This window comes from Salvelinus alpinus, chromosome 24, assembly GCF_045679555.1.
Source record: "Salvelinus alpinus chromosome 24, SLU_Salpinus.1, whole genome shotgun sequence".
NCBI classification, from domain to species: domain Eukaryota; kingdom Metazoa; phylum Chordata; class Actinopteri; order Salmoniformes; family Salmonidae; genus Salvelinus; species Salvelinus alpinus.
Window position 1 is genome coordinate 29143967 of NC_092109.1, and position 15725 is coordinate 29159691.

At 40.8% G+C, this 15725-nt stretch overlaps 2 protein-coding genes and 1 pseudogene across 2 annotated transcripts; 2 read left to right on the forward strand and 1 right to left on the reverse strand.

The window, feature by feature from the left end:
• Positions 1–1003: 1003 nt before the first annotated feature.
• uqcc3 (ubiquinol-cytochrome c reductase complex assembly factor 3) lies at positions 1004–3548 on the forward strand. The gene is made up of 2 exons (XM_071364311.1): positions 1004–1267; positions 2869–3548. Exons 1-2 carry the CDS (start codon positions 1151–1153, stop codon positions 3004–3006), a joined length of 255 nt encoding a protein of 84 aa, XP_071220412.1. The 5' UTR covers positions 1004–1150; the 3' UTR covers positions 3007–3548.
• A 3013-nt stretch (positions 3549–6561) lies between these two features.
• On the reverse strand, positions 6562–8115 carry LOC139552508 (ubiquitin-like FUBI-ribosomal protein eS30 fusion protein). Its single transcript, XM_071364310.1, has 5 exons — positions 7976–8115; positions 7467–7548; positions 7208–7349; positions 7010–7065; positions 6562–6872 (listed from the first exon to the last, which is right to left on the reverse strand). The coding sequence occupies exons 1-5, from the start codon at positions 8050–8052 to the stop codon at positions 6747–6749; spliced, it is 483 nt and encodes a 160-aa protein (XP_071220411.1). The 5' UTR covers positions 8053–8115; the 3' UTR covers positions 6562–6746.
• A 2078-nt stretch (positions 8116–10193) lies between these two features.
• On the forward strand, positions 10194–14092 carry LOC139551869 (large ribosomal subunit protein mL49-like; annotated as a pseudogene).
• Positions 14093–15725: the final 1633 nt, after the last annotated feature.

Below are 15725 nucleotides of genomic sequence, written 5' to 3' on the forward strand. Positions count from 1 at the left end.
TTTTGTGCAAAATGTTACACATAATTCTAAAGGGTCAGAGTGTTACAGTACGCCTAGGGCTAAGAGATATTTTGGAAAAGAAAGACAAAGTACAAAGTACTGAGTCTAAAAACTGCGAGGAAAAAAATACTTGTCTTAGAAAGCAATAAAGCACACTGCCTCACTTACAGCAACATGTATTTCTAATAATATTTTAAAAAGCAGATTGGTAAGACATTAGTTATCTTATATTGTTAAATTGTGTATAAAATGGTATATACATGTTATTATCAGTGATGGACCTTTAAACAGTACAAAAAAATGTCACGGGGATCTCTAGTTTTGAAAATGATAATTGCTCACAATGTCACCAACTCTTGAAGAGTTAGGAGTACATTTTAGCGCATAATATCACAGCAGAACTGCGAGTTCTATTATGTATTTTTAGCAAGTTACATTAGCTGGCACTGAACCTTAACAATGCTTTCTCCTTCCACCCTACCTGACACTGATGAATGCATATTATCAGCACTTATCAGCACTCAATACACCCCCACACACTATGACTCACGCATACACACACACACACACACACACACACACACACACACACACACACACACACACACACACACACACACACACACACACACACACACACACACACACACACACACACACACACACACACACACTTTCTGCCAATGTGCACACGGCGGCACAGGTGATTTTCTGAAGGGAAAGTGTACCGAACAGTACTGTATTTGACAAAAAAAAGACGCTACTTGACTGACACCTGGTGGTTTTGAGTGGAAATTGCACAATTAAGCTTATCGTCAGTGGTCCCTACGCATTAAACAAATTGTGTTAATAATGCACCGTCTTACATTTACATTAGAATATTGGTTAACACAAACAGGAATATGGTCCACTTCTTGAATTAAAAAAGAAAAACGTGGTTTGACATGACATCACATAACTCATCTAAAAAAGGTTTTATAAAGAAGGGTAGGCTATCCCATAATGCACTGCATATGCCTGTCAGCGGACATTGAGCACCTCTTAATGAACTTACTAGCTAACAGTCAAAACAAAAATAGAACAGTGTATAGCTAATTAAGAACATACTCTCAATACGTCTTCGAAGGAGGATACAAACAAGCCTAACATAATGAGTGGTCTACGCACTGTCCTGGTCTCTACTGGGTTTGTCGGTGTGGTAGGCATTGGATATGGAATGTGGTCAGTGATTACACCAGGAGAGGAAAGGAAGAGGGAAATGCTCAAGGTAGGCCGCTAACAATGCACTTGACTTGCACAGCACTGACTTTTTAAACCGAGCAAAGGACTGCTTGTCCTTTGTTAGTCAGATGTGTATGATTTGTGCATAAAATTTTGTTTTTGTATGTGGTAAATGGCTTGCCAGTAGTTTCACCTATCAGACATAGATAGGTACATGACGCGGTTCTCTCTTTGCGCACTTGTCCGGGAGAAGGTTATCCTAGTGGTGGTGCTAATTGCTTAATTCAGTGGTTCCCAAACTGGGGGGTGCGAGGGGTCCGTGTAAGAATGCACAAGGTGCAATTTCGAAATTGGGAAGTGCATCAACAGTTTTCCTCTTATGTCAGTCATTGCAGACCTTGGAGAGTTATTTTGAACTTGTCAGAAATGTCCAGATCAACTACCCCATGTCAGCGTTTTTTTTGCTGTTTTTTTAAGCCCATTGATTTTGTTGTAATGTTTGAGTCACTCGGATATCACAAGAACACACAAGACATGGAAAATGTGTATAATTTCAGGAAATAAGCTTTAAACTTGCAAAATGACGGAAGAGGGGCCTGAGTGAAAAGTTTGGGAACCACTCAGTTAATTGACGAGCCATAGAATGGCATAGTCTGTCACTAACACTCACCAGAGACAGAAGAGAAAGTGCTGATAGAAATGTGTCATGTGGATTGGAACATGGAATCATGTCCATCCTATATATTTAATTTCTATCTGCAACCATTTATCACTCCAGTGTTAATCTGCTAAATTGTAATTATTCGATTTATTGCCTACCTCATGCCTTTTGCACACATTGTATATAGATTCTCTTTTTTTCTACCATGTTATTGACTTGTTTATTGTTTACTCCATGTGTAACTCTGTGTTGTCTGTTCACACTGCTATGCTTTATCTTGGCCAGGTCGCAGTTGCAAATGAGAACTTGTTCTCAACTAGCCTACCTGGTTAAATAAAGGTGAAATAAAAAAATAAATAAAAAAATAATAATAAAAAAAACCATCTGCAATTGCCTTCCACTGAAAAAGGCCGCCTGATGGTTTCCTGGTCTGATTTATACCATCTGAGGCATGATGTGATACGTAAATAATTTAGTCAACTGATCAAATGGCGAAAGGAATAAGAACCAGCAGAGCAGACGATCTCAATAACATTATACCCAGCTTTGTTTTGGTGTCAGCTTCTGTTGCATTATCTGTATGCAGTATCAGCTTTACATTCACCTCGGCTATGAAAAGCCAACTGACATTTACTCCTGAGGTGCTGACCTGTTGCACCCTCGACAACCACTGTGATTATTGTTATTTTACCCTGCTGGTCATCTATGAACATTTGAACATCTTGGCCATGTTCTGTTAATCTCCACCCGGCACAGCCAGAAGAGGACTGGCCACCCCTCATAGCCTGGTTCCTCTCTAGGTTTCTTCCTAGGTTCTGGCCTTTCTAGGGAGTTTTTCCTAGCCATCGTGCTTCTACACCTCCATTGCTTGCTGTTTGGGGTTTTAGGCTGGGTTTCTGTACAGCACTTTGAGATATCAGCTGATGTAAGAAGGGCTTTATAAATACATTTGATTTGACCTGCTCTTTTTCCAATCTGACCATCAGAATCTACCCGAAGCTAACCCACTGAGAATGGAGGAGACAAGGAAGAGGAATGCCCTCATGATGCAGGTGCTGAAAGAAGCTGCAGAGACTGATGACAACATTGCGAGAGGATTGGGCCCTATGAGATCCCAGAAATAGTCATGCTCACATGCTGGTCATGTTCTCCTGCTCAGACGTCACATGCATCATCCAATGGTTGTGTGCCACGTCATCGACTGTGCCGTCGGGCACCAGATTGCTATAACATGGTTAGCTGATACGTTAAATAAAACTATCCAGATCTGACATGCGACGTCTGAGCAGGGGAACATGACCATTGTCTTCACATTGATCTGAAAGTCAAGGGGAAGAGACCATACAATTACAGATGACACACCAGTAGACTTGAGCTTCACCACTTCCTCTTAAGAGACAAGATTATATTGGCTAAGTGTTTGCATTTATGTTGAGTATGAATGAGTTTAAGGGGCGTAAAGTACTTTGTTTCACTGAATGAGAAAGTGCTGAAAATAAGAGGCAATGGTTCCCAAACTTCACGACTTGAAAACATGCTCTGTTACATTGAAACAAAGCATGTTTATTACAATAATAGTGTTGTATATAATTCATTAACCATTTTTGCTAGCTGAAAGTGCTTGTGATGGTCACAAGAATGTATGGCTAATAAAATGTAAACAATCCTGCCTAGTTTTTTATATTGAATATGTTCTGTTATTACGTTTTGTAAGATCAAATCGATTTCATGGATAGAGTAACGTTTTTAAATGATGTAGTTTATATGACCATGAATATAATTCTGTTGTCACTTGTCAGCGGACCACTGTTGGGGACCCTTCTACCGGTTGCACTCATTTCCGGTTTAAGGAAATTACGTTATTTTCAACTGATGTCGAAGGTTGCGATCAGATTCATGCACAACACATGCAGTCGTAATCGTCATACCTCAGTGGTCGTAACTGGGATCGGGATTACATTTTTAACTGATGTACGTTTTAATAATAAGCGATTGTAGTGATTTGTCAAATTAGCTGCTTGGTAGTTATCATCACATCAAGCCAAGCACAGCTAACGAGCTAGTTAGCATAAATCCATAGATTTTTTTTGACAATGTCAACACCAGAGCCATTGCCCGTACCACGGGGCTCAGTATCACCGGCAGCGGGTCAAATGTTTGGGAGCTGCTGGAGTTGTCGGATTCTTTCAGGTGGAGGTCTGCTGTTAGGAGCTGGATATGTCTTCCTAGCCGCCCGAAAAGTAATGCGCCAAGGTGGGACAACCTCTATGGGAACTGTCGCACAAGTCGCGTTTGCAGCAAGTGAGTATTGCGATTTATTGGCAGCATGTCTAAATGTACAGTGGCAAGAAAAAGTATGTGAACCCTTTGGAAATACCCAGATTTCTGCATAAATTTGTCATAAAATATAATCTTATCACCTAGGTCACAACAATAGACAGTCTGCTTAAACTAACACACAAACAATGATACGTTTGCATGTCTTTTTGGAACACACTGTGTAAACATTCACAGTGCAGGGTGGGAAAAGTATGTGAAGCCTTGGATTTAATAACTGTTTGACCCTCCTTCGGCAGCAATAACCTCAACCAAACGTTTTCTGTAGTTGTGGATCAGACCTAGACAACAGTCAGGAGGAATTTTGGACCATTCCTCTTAACAAAACTGTTTCAGTTCAGCAATATTCTTTGGATGTCTGGTGTGAACTGCTAACTTGAGGTCATGCCACAACATCTCAAATCAGGTTGAGGTCAGGACTCTAACTGGGCCACTCCAGAAAGTGTATTTTCTCCCATTGAAGCCATTCTGTTCTTGATTTACTTCTGCTTTGGGTCGTTGAGCTTCAATTGGTGGAAAGATAGCCTAACATTATCCTGCAAAATGTCTTGATAAACTTGAATTCATTTTTCCGTCAACAATAGCAAACTGTCCAGGCCGAGGCAGCAAAGCAGCCCCAAACCATGATGCTCCCGCCAACATACTTTACAGTTGGGATGAGGTTTTGATGTTGGTGTGCTGTGCCTTTTTTTCTCCACACATAGTGTTGTGTGTTTCTTCCAAACAACTCAACTGTAGTTTCATCTGTCCACAGAATATTTTGCCAGTAGCGCTGTGGAACACCCAGGGGCACGTTTGCAAACTTCAGACATGCAGCAATGTGTTTTTTTTTAGACAGCAGTGGCTTCTTCCTTGGTGTATTCCCATGAACACCATTCTTGTTTAGTGTTTTACATATCGTAAACTCGTCAGAGATGTAAGCATGTTCCAGAGATTTCTGTAAGTCTTTAGCTGACACTCTAGGATTCTTCTTAACCTCATTGAGGATTCTGCGCTGTGCTCTTGCCAGTCATCTTTGCAGGACGGCCACTCCTAGGGAGAGTAGCAACAGTGCTGAACTTTCTCCATTTATAGCCAACTTGTAAGTCGCTCTGGATAAGAGCGTCTGCTAAATGACTTAAATGTAAATGTATAGACAATTTGTCTTACCGTGGACTGATGAACATCAAGGCTTTTAGAGATACTTTTGTAACCCTTTCCAGCTGTATGCAAGTCAACAATTCTTGATCTATTTTGTTCGAGGCATGGCTCATATTAGGCAATGCTTCTTGTGAATAGCAATCTCAAATTTTGTGAGTTTTTTAGAGCAAGGCAGCTCTAACCAACATCTCCAATCTCATCTCATTGATTAGACTCCAGGTTAGCAGACTCCTGACTCCAATTAGCTTTTGGAAAAGTCATTAGCCTAGGGGTTCACATACGTTTTCCAACATACACTGAATGTTTAAATTGTGTATTCAATATAGACAAGAAAAATACAATAATTTTAATGTTATTAGTTTAAGCACACAGTCTATTGTTGTGACTTAGATGAAGATCAGATCAAATTTGATGACCAATTTATGCAGAAATCCAGGTATTTCCAAAGGGTTCCCATACTTTTTCTTGCCACTATCTCCTGCATTGTAGTAGCAGCAGCAATTTATCCAACATTACTAAGAAGGTGAAAGCAAAGGCAAGAGCTATGATGAGTTGACGCTATTCAAAGTATTCTAGCAGGGCCTCTGCAGTGCAGTCAACTCAATATTTCTGTTTCAGGTTTGGCTGCTTGGGGAGTCGTGGTCATCGCTGACCCTGTGGGGAAATCACACAGGAAGGCGTGAAGATGCTCTGACAGATGGAATTATTTGAAGCTGCTGAAGTATATGCCATGGTCATATCCAAGATCACTTTGGCAGATAGTGATCTTGGCATAATGGATGAGAACATGCCAAAGACTATTATCATCTGTCAGTGTGACTTGTCTATAATACATGAAATAAATTGAGAACATGTGCACTTGGAACTACCTTGTGCAAGTAAGAATTTCATTGGATGATATATACCATGTGTATCCTGTACATACGACGAATACAACTTGAACTACCTTGTGTTCATGCCACCATGGCTGTATTTAGACAGGCAGCCCAATTCTGACCATTCTCACTAAATTGGTCTTTTGACCAATCAGATAAGCTCTGAAAAAGATCTGAAGTGAAAAGATGAGTCGTCAAAAGACCAGTTAGTGGGGAAGAAACAAAACAGAATTGGAATCTCGAGTCCATTTCATCTACTTCTGAGCCATCAGAAAGACAGCCAATCATACAACTGCTCAATTCACCCAATGTAAAGGAACCATCAAATTGGTGTGGAGTACCACTCTTTCCTCACGGAGTTTTATTGTATTTCATCACAGTGACCATCAGTCCAGTGACAAATGTAATTATAAATGACAGATATTGCTCCCAGTCCATTGCGCTCACTGCATGAATGGTCATGTCAATGTTGAACTGTGATGAGACAGACACAAGGCTTTGGGAAAATAGTTTTATGAGTTGGCGTTGGGTCCCTTCTTCTTGCCAAATGTCGGTACCACATTCACAAAGCGCCTATTATACTGGATCCTCCTTTTAGCCCTACCAGTCTTCTTTTTCTTCTTCTCCTGCTTATCCACCTGTGAGAATGGTTATAAACAAAGAGTCAGGTGTGGTGTCTTGACGTGCACACTAGAGACTAAGCAAACTTGCCAGAAGAGCAAGTCATGTTGAATATGCCACATTAATTTAATTTCTATTAAACACAAACGCCCACCTTGGGAGTCTGTCCCCTGACTTTCCCCGCTCTGGCCAAGGAGCCATGGACTTTGCCTGGGATAGGAAATGGAAATGAATCAAAGCAAGCCCCTCCGAATTCTCTTCAAAAAATGGTACAGAAACAAAATGTCTCAGACCTTAATCATTTCACATATTTACAATAATGTTCAAGAATGTTTAATTATTGATCACTTACCTCCCAACAGTCGAGGGTTAACCTCAAGAGTGCTGAACTCCAGTGCCGATTGGCCAATCACAGCATCGTCCTGCAGGGGTTCCCCGCACAGAAAAACCACCTGGTCATCACAGGAGAGTCCCTCCAATGCCTCAATATGAGCCTTGTGGAGAAGGGAAGAGAACAAAGAGCTGAATGTGGTTAACCTTTCATGGTCATCAATTAACTTTTAAACCAAAAAAAAGTTGGCAGACCAAGGGACAATAGTGCTATACTTTACCTTGATGTCAGCGACAGTTTCTAATCCAGACACCTGAAAGGTGTGGAGAGTCTGAGCACGCACAAACAGCTGCATGGTCAACCTGTTTAAAATAAGATGGATGATGTTAGGTCAGTGTGTCCTACAATCCTGAAAGACCCAAAGGGTTGTGCAGGGTTTTGTTCCAGCCTAGCACTAACACACCTGATTCTAACATGGTCAACAACAGGGTTTAATTTAACTTTTATTTAACTAAGCAAGTTATGTATTAGTTTGTTTCTATAGACTTATGCCAGAATAAACGGTGAATCAAATGTCCAACAACTAGTGCAAAGATTAGTAGTTTGTGGTTAATCATTAGCAACTGACGTGAAAGCTAGACTAGCCAGAGCGGTAGAACAATATATATTTCCTGTCGACATCAACAAAGACAACTTTTTTTTAAGAGACAATGTTTAAAATGTCATGAAACTTTTGAGTCCCTTTGTTATGAGTTATAAAACAGAATTTAAACTTATTTCATGACTCACCAAAGTCTCGCAGTGTAATGATCGTGTGCTTTGCCAATGGTGTTTGGCCTGGAAATGGAAAACAGGAAGCATTTCATTGCGCATACCTGTGACGTAGTATTCTCTGTTCCCGCCCACGTGTGGTGGTCGAGAAAAATGATGTCGCGCTCCTTCATAAACAGTACCACAATGTTATGCAGATGATTTAGGGAAAGTTTCAAGCTTTACGACCACACGGCAAGAATACCAAATACTACGATACGGTTACGAGGGAGCTATTTGATACCCATATACAGTACCAGTCAAAAGTTTGGACACACATACTCATTCAAGGGTCTTTCTTTGGACTATTTTCTACATTGTAGAACAATAGGGAAGACATTAAAACTATAAATAACACATATGGACTCATGTAGTAACCACAAAAAGTGTTAAACATCAAATATATTTTATATTCTTCAAAGTAGCCACCCTTTGCCTTGATGACAGCTTTGCACACTCTTGGCATTCTCTCAACCAGCTTCACCTGGAATACTTTTCCAACAGTCTTGAAGGAATTTCCTTCTCTCTGCGGTCCAACTCATCCCAAACCATCTCAAATGGGTTGAGGTCAGGTGATTGTGGAGGCCGTGTTATTGTCCTGTTGAAAAGCAAATGACAGTCCCAATAAGCACAAACCAGATGGGATGGCGTATCGCTGCCGAATGGTGTGGTAGCCATGCTGGTTAAGTGTGCCTTGAATTCTAAATAAATCACAGACAGTGTCACCATCACACCTCCTACTTCATGCTTCACGGTGGGAACCACACATGCGGAGATCAACCGTTCATCTACTCTGCTTCTCACAAAGACTAGGCGGTTGGAACCAAACATCTCACATTTGTAATCATCAGACCAAAGGACAGATTTCTAGACCCAAACAAGTCTCTTCTTATTGGTGTCCTTAAGTAATAGTTTCTTTGCAGAAATTCGACCATGAAGGTCTGATTCACGCAGTCTCCTCTGAACAGTTGATGTTGAGATGTGTCTGTTACTTGAATTCGGTGAAGCATTTATTTGGGCTGCAATCTGGGGCTGGTCACTCTAATGAACTTATCCTCTGCAGCAGAGGTAACTCTGGGTCTTCCTTTCCTGTGGCGGTCCTCGTGAGAACCAGTTTCATCGTAGCGCCTGATGGTTTTGCGACCGCACTTGAAGAAAGTTCTTGAAATGTTCCCGAATTGACTGACCTTCATGTCATAAAGTAATGATGCTGTTGTTTCTCTTTGCTTATTTGAGCTGTTCTTGCCATAATATGGACTTGATATTTTAACAAATCTATGGCTATCTTCTGTATACCACCCCTACCTTGTCACAACACAACTGATTGGTATTAAGAAGGAAAGAAATTCCACAAATGAACTTTTAACAAGGCGTACCTGTTAATTGAAATGAATTCCAGATGACTACCTCATGAAGCTGGTTGAGAGAATGCCAAGAGTGTGCAAAGCTGTTGAATTATCTCAAATATAAAATATATTTTGATTTGTTTAAAACGTTTTTCATATGTGTTATGTAATAGTTTTTATGTCTTCACTATTATTGGACAATGTAGAAAATGGTCAAAATAAAGAAAAACCCTTGAATGAATAGTTTGTCAACTTTTGACTGATACTGTATCTTCTTTCAAAAATTATTTACGTGGCCGAAATTGTTAAAATTGAAGTAACAAACATTAGCTAGCTAGCTAAATGTAGTAATGAATAAATTGATATTAGTGTAGCGAAATGCTTGTGCTTCTAGTTCTCGACAGTGCAGTAATGTCTAACAAGTAATCTAACAATTTCACAACAACTACCATATACACACAAGTGTAAAGGGATGAATAAGAATATGTACATATAAATATATGGATGAGCGATGGCTGTGCGGCATAGGAAAGATGCAGTAGATGGTATAGAGTACCATATATACATATGAGATGAGTAATGTAGGGTATGTAAACATTATATAAAGTGGCATCGTTTAAAGTGACAAGTGATACATTTATTACATCCAATTATTAATTATTAAAGTGGCTAGCGATTTGAGTCTGTATGTTGGCAGCAGCCACTCAATGTTAGTGATGGCTGTTTAACGGTCTGATGGCCTTGAGATAAAAGCTGTTTTTCATTCTACTTTGATGCAAATTAGCATTTTCGAATCAGAGAGTAAAAAGAGCAGAATATATTGATAGTCACCTTGTCTGAGAGAGATTTACATGGTTATCAAAACGTCACGCCAGGGTGAGCTACACAAAGCACACCCCTTATTTTAAGTGTTTCTAAAATCCCCAATGGAAAAAATTATTGGTGGAAAAACGATTGGAACCATTTCCCTGTTTGACCCCCATTTGATTTTCTTAGTCACTCAGATAACATATTAACATGACAAAATGTGTAGAATTTCAGGAAATAAGCTTTAAAACTGCCAAAAAAATCTGCACCCCATTGCAAAATGTACAGAATTGCAGCAAATTAACTATTAAACTTTTTCTCTCCGCATTCAAGAGGGGGGGTGGGGCCAAACCAAATATCCCCTATTTATTTATTTCACCTTTATTTAACCAGGTAGGCCAGTTGAGAACCAGTTCTCATTTACAACTGCGACCTGGCCAAGATAAAGCATAGCAGTGCGACAAAAACAACAACACAGAGTTACAAATAAACGTACAGTCAATAACGCAAAAGAAAATACAAATAGAAAGATCTATGTACAGTGTGTGCAAATGTGGAAGAGTAGGGAGGTAGGAGGTAGGCAATAAATAGGCCATAGAGGCAAAAATAATTACAATTTAGCATTAATACTGGAGTGATATATGTGCAGATGATGATGTGCAAGTAGAGATACTGGGGTGCAAAAGAGCAAGAGGGTAGATAATAATATGGGGATGAGGTAGTCGGGTGTGCTATTTACAGATTGGCTGTGTAAAGGTACAGTGATCGGGAACCTACTCTGACAGCTGATGCTTAAAGTTAGAGAGGGAGATATAAGACTCCAGCTTCAGAGATTTTTGCAATTCCTTCCAATCATTGGCAGCAGAGAACTGGAACGAGAGGCGGCCAAAGGAAGTGTTGGCTTTGGTGATGACCAGTGAAATATACCTGCTGGAGCGCGTGCTACGGGTGGGTGTTGCTATGGTGACCTGTGAGCTGAGATAAGGCGGGGCTTTACCTAGAAAAGACTTATAGATGACCTGGAGCCAGTGGGTTTGGCGACGAATATGTAGTGAGGGCCAGCCAACGAGAGCATAGAGGTCGCAGTGGTGGGTAGTATATGGGGCTTTGGTGATAAAACGGATGGCACTGTGATAGACTACATCCAGTTTGCTGAGTAGAGTGTTGGAGGCTATTTTGTAAATGACATCGCCGAAGTCAAGGATCGGTAGGATAGTCAGTTTTACAAGGGTATGTTTGGCGGCATGAGTGAAGGAGGCTTTGTTGTCAAATAGGACGCCAATTCTAGATGTCATTTTGGATTGGGGATGCTTAATGTGAGTCTGGAAGGAGAGTTTACAGTCTAACCAGACACCTAGGTATTTGTAGTTGTCCACATATTCTAGGTCAGAACCGGCCAGAGTAGTGATGCTAGTAAGGCAGGAGGGTGCGGGCAGCAATCGGTTGAAGAGCATGCACTTAGTTTTACTAGAATTTAAAAGCAGTTGGAGGCCACGGAAGGAGTGTTGTATGGCATTGAAGCTCGTTTGGAGGTTTGTTAACACAGTGTCCAAAGAAGGGCCAGATGTATACAGAATGGTGTCGTCTGCGTAGAGGTGGATCAGAGAATCACCAGCAGCAAGAGCGACATCAATGATATATACAGAGAAAAGAGTCGGCCTGAGAATTGAACCCTGTGGCACCCCCATAGAGACTGCCAGAGGTCCGGACAACAGGCCCTCCGATTTGACACACTGAACTCTATCTGAGAAGTAGTTTGTGAACCAGGTGAGGCAGTCATTTGAGAAGCCAAGGCTATTGAGTCTGCCGATAAGAATGCGGTGATTGACAGAGTCGAAAGCCTTGGCCAGGTCGATGAAGACGGCTGCACAGACCTGTCTTTTATCGATGGCGGTTATGATATCGTTTAGGACCTTGAGCGTGGCTGAGGTGCACCCATGACCAGCTCGGAAACCAGATTGCATAGTGGAGAAGGTACGGTGGGATTCGAAATGGTCGGTGATCTGTTTATTAACTTGGCTTTCGAAGATTTTAGAAAGGCAGGGCAGGATGGATATAGGTCTATAACAGTTTGGGTCTAGAGTGTCTCCCCCTTTGAAGAGGGGGATGACCGCAGCAGCTTTCCAATATTTGGGGATCTCAGACGATACAAAAGAGAGGTTGAATAGGCTAGTAACAGGGGTTGCAACAATTTTGGTGGATAATTTTAGAAAGAGAGGGCCCTAGGGCTTGCCCTGCATAAATGTGTGGAATTGGGATGGATTGAATGACAGACACTACTTCTTATCCCTTTTCAATGCATTTGTCAATTAGTTTTTTCATGAATGAGTTATCAGGAGCACGCGAGAATACATTTCTCCCTTCAAAAACAGACATTGTGTAGCCCAGCTTGAGAAGCCAAGAGTGGGATATTAGCATCTACAGAAGAATACAAATTTGTGGAACGACTGATAGCACCTTCACGAGTTTCCTTTCCCCCTAAACATGATGGTCCTTCCCCATTTGGCTGGACTCCTCCATCAGGTGAAGCTTGACACCTTATGCTATCCTTTGTTTTAAGGCAAATGGAGAGCAATGGTTTGGTTCTCACACTGATTCAACTTCTGCTTCAAATACCTTACTACATTTAAATTTGTTGTTCGAGTTGTTTTACGCTTCTAATGTTCTGTACATAATTTATCTGCCAACACTTAGTCGTTTATAGTCTCATATACACATCTCTCATAGGCCTTTTCTCAATTGGATTTGCTGAACTCCTGTGTCCTCTCTCCATCCTCTCTCGCCTCCTTGTGAAAAAAGTCAAAGATAATGAAGGAGGGGTGGCGAGTAGAGGGAAGGTGTATGGAGATGTGCTTGTTTGAAATGAAACGGTCCTTCTCCACTGCACGTCATCAGGCAAATTAAGTTTACAGGGGTGTAATCCCAAAAGAAATGTGTAAAGTGCTAAAAACACATTTAGCTGTTGTGCTAGACATTTTATAGATCGTTTTTAAATGTTTACATGCTTTTCTCCTCTGAGAAGGAAATATCTGATTCAAATGGGGTGTGGCAGATTTCAAAACTCTTCCGCAAAGAACTCCGGTAGGTTACACAGAACTCGGTAGGATACACATGACTATCCTCGATGAAAGTGGCTATCGAGGAGGACCGGACACTCTTCCATTAGCCTATAAACAAATTAACACTCTCCTCGACCATGTCAGTCTCCACGTCATGGAGGAGAGAGGAAAGAGGACAGACTTTTTCTCAAATGAGACCATAGTCTCAGCAAACACACCTTGGGTATCAGGTGCTATTTACTTTATGGTTGATTAACCTCAATTCAATATTTTTCCTATTTTTCTCACCCCCTTTAGCCGAACATTTTATAGAGGTGCCTCTTGCTTTACCATACATGACCTGTCGCTCCCGAATGCACAATGTTCCTGTCTACACTTACCTCACCCATGGCAGCCGCAAGACAAGGTTGAAGGGGACATCTGGGTGAGTGAGACAGAATTTCTAGGGTTCTTCTGTCAAAGCATTGTTGAAACTTCTACAGAATTGCATATCAGTAAGTATGACTGGCTGGAAACCAGAGTAGAAGTATAAGAGCTGTTGTATTTATCTAGCAACAACTTTGGGTTGAATGTTATGTTTTCCTGTCACTGTGCAGTTGTTTCCCCCTGATTAATGCTGCTACTTTTTTGTCTCCTGTCAGGCTTTTGAGAAGGATGTTAAGGAGTACCTGCAACAGCTTACTGGCAAAGACCTGCCAACCCAGGTCAATGAAGTGACCATGACAATTCGAGTCAAAGGTCACTTTGATACAAGTGGACCTTTGGCGAGGAGGTAAACTGTCGCAGAACAGTTGTCAAAGAAAAATAGTGCTTACTTTTCTATATGCACCCAACATTTTGAAATGAGTGGATAAATAAGAGACAGTTGTTTATTTATGTCCATGTCAATTATATTTGTTTGTATGTAACACCTTACGCTCAAATGACAAGAGTTCTTCAAATTTGAATCATTAAATGGCCAATTGCTATGGGGGATGTCTGCTTTATTTAAAACAAATGTTTTTATATCCACAGGAACAATATCAGTTGTAAGTTTGATATGTGATTCATGTATTCATTGCTGTAAAATAATACCACAGCTTATCAGTGGAGGTTCCTCAGATGAGGAAGAGGAGGACCATCCTCAGTGAATTTCATAAAAATGAAATTGTAAAATATTTAAAGTTATAATTTTTAGATAAAACTATACTAAGAATATTCACGTCACCAAATAATTGATTAAAACACTGTTTTGCAATGAAGGTCTACAGTAGCCTCAACAGCACTAGGGTAGGATAGCACCATGGTGTAGCCGGAGGACAGCTAGCTTCCGTCCTCCTCTGGGTACATTGACTCCAATACAAAACCTAGGAGACTCATGGTTCCACCCCCTTCCATAGACTTACATAGTAATTATGACAACTTCCAGAGGATGTCCTCCAACCTATCAGAGCTCTTGCAGCATGAACTGACATGTTGTCCACCCTATCAAAGGGTCAAATAATTAATTTAGTACTGGAAGCATAAGCTACAGCTAGCTAGCACTGCAGTGCAGTGCATCAAATGTGGCGAGTAGTTGACTCGAAAAGAGAAAGACAATAGTTGAACAGTTTTGAACAAATACATTTCTTCTAAAATGAAGGAGCCGCAAGAGAGAGATTTAGTTTAAAAAAATGTAGTTTCATTTTCACTTACTTAGCTAGCAAATGCAGCTAGCTAGTTTAGCCTATTCAAACACCCTGCTCAAACAAATGGATGCTATGTTAGCTAGCTGGCTATGACTATCCAACACAACACTGAAACTCTTCCAAGTCAGGGTAAGCTTTTGGTTTTACAAATGTATTACCACCAGGGCCTGCGGGTGTAAGTGCTAACTAAACTGCTTACTGACTGTGCACAGTCACTAACTCATTAGTTCTATTAGCTATGTTGACTATGACGTTACTTTAGCTAATATGGTGACAACGGTATAGGCTGTGTATAGCGGTTAAAATATGGTTTGGAAAGTTTTATTTGCCTGGTCACATACAGCTGATGTGTTGTGCATTAAAGTCCACAAGCGAAGGGAAAAGGTGAGAGGAGGAGAGCGCATAGATGCGAGAAGGAATACAACGTGGCTGCTATGATAGTGAGCTGGGTTTACGCGTGATAAGGGGTGTATTCATTCTGCCAATTCTGTAGAAAAAATAAATGGAACGAAACGGGGATAAACCTACCTGAATTTGTCCATTAGAAACTTGTTTGCAACTGTTGGACTAATGATTACACCCTAGATCAGCTAGATGCAGGCAAGAGTGTGCAAGGTGGTATTGAATGTGTCACTGTTTACCCATGTGTTCGTCTGTCTCCTGAAATGTTTCTCTTGACCTGTGTGTACCTACGTTGTAAACTTTCATTCATAGGCTAGGTTTTAGCAACCTCATGCAGTAGCCTAAAACTATCACTTTTACATTGTACTGGGTGAATGGCATATGAATGACAGTCATCCAATATGCTGTAATAGAGATAAGGCCATGCTCATAAAGAAAAACGGCACCG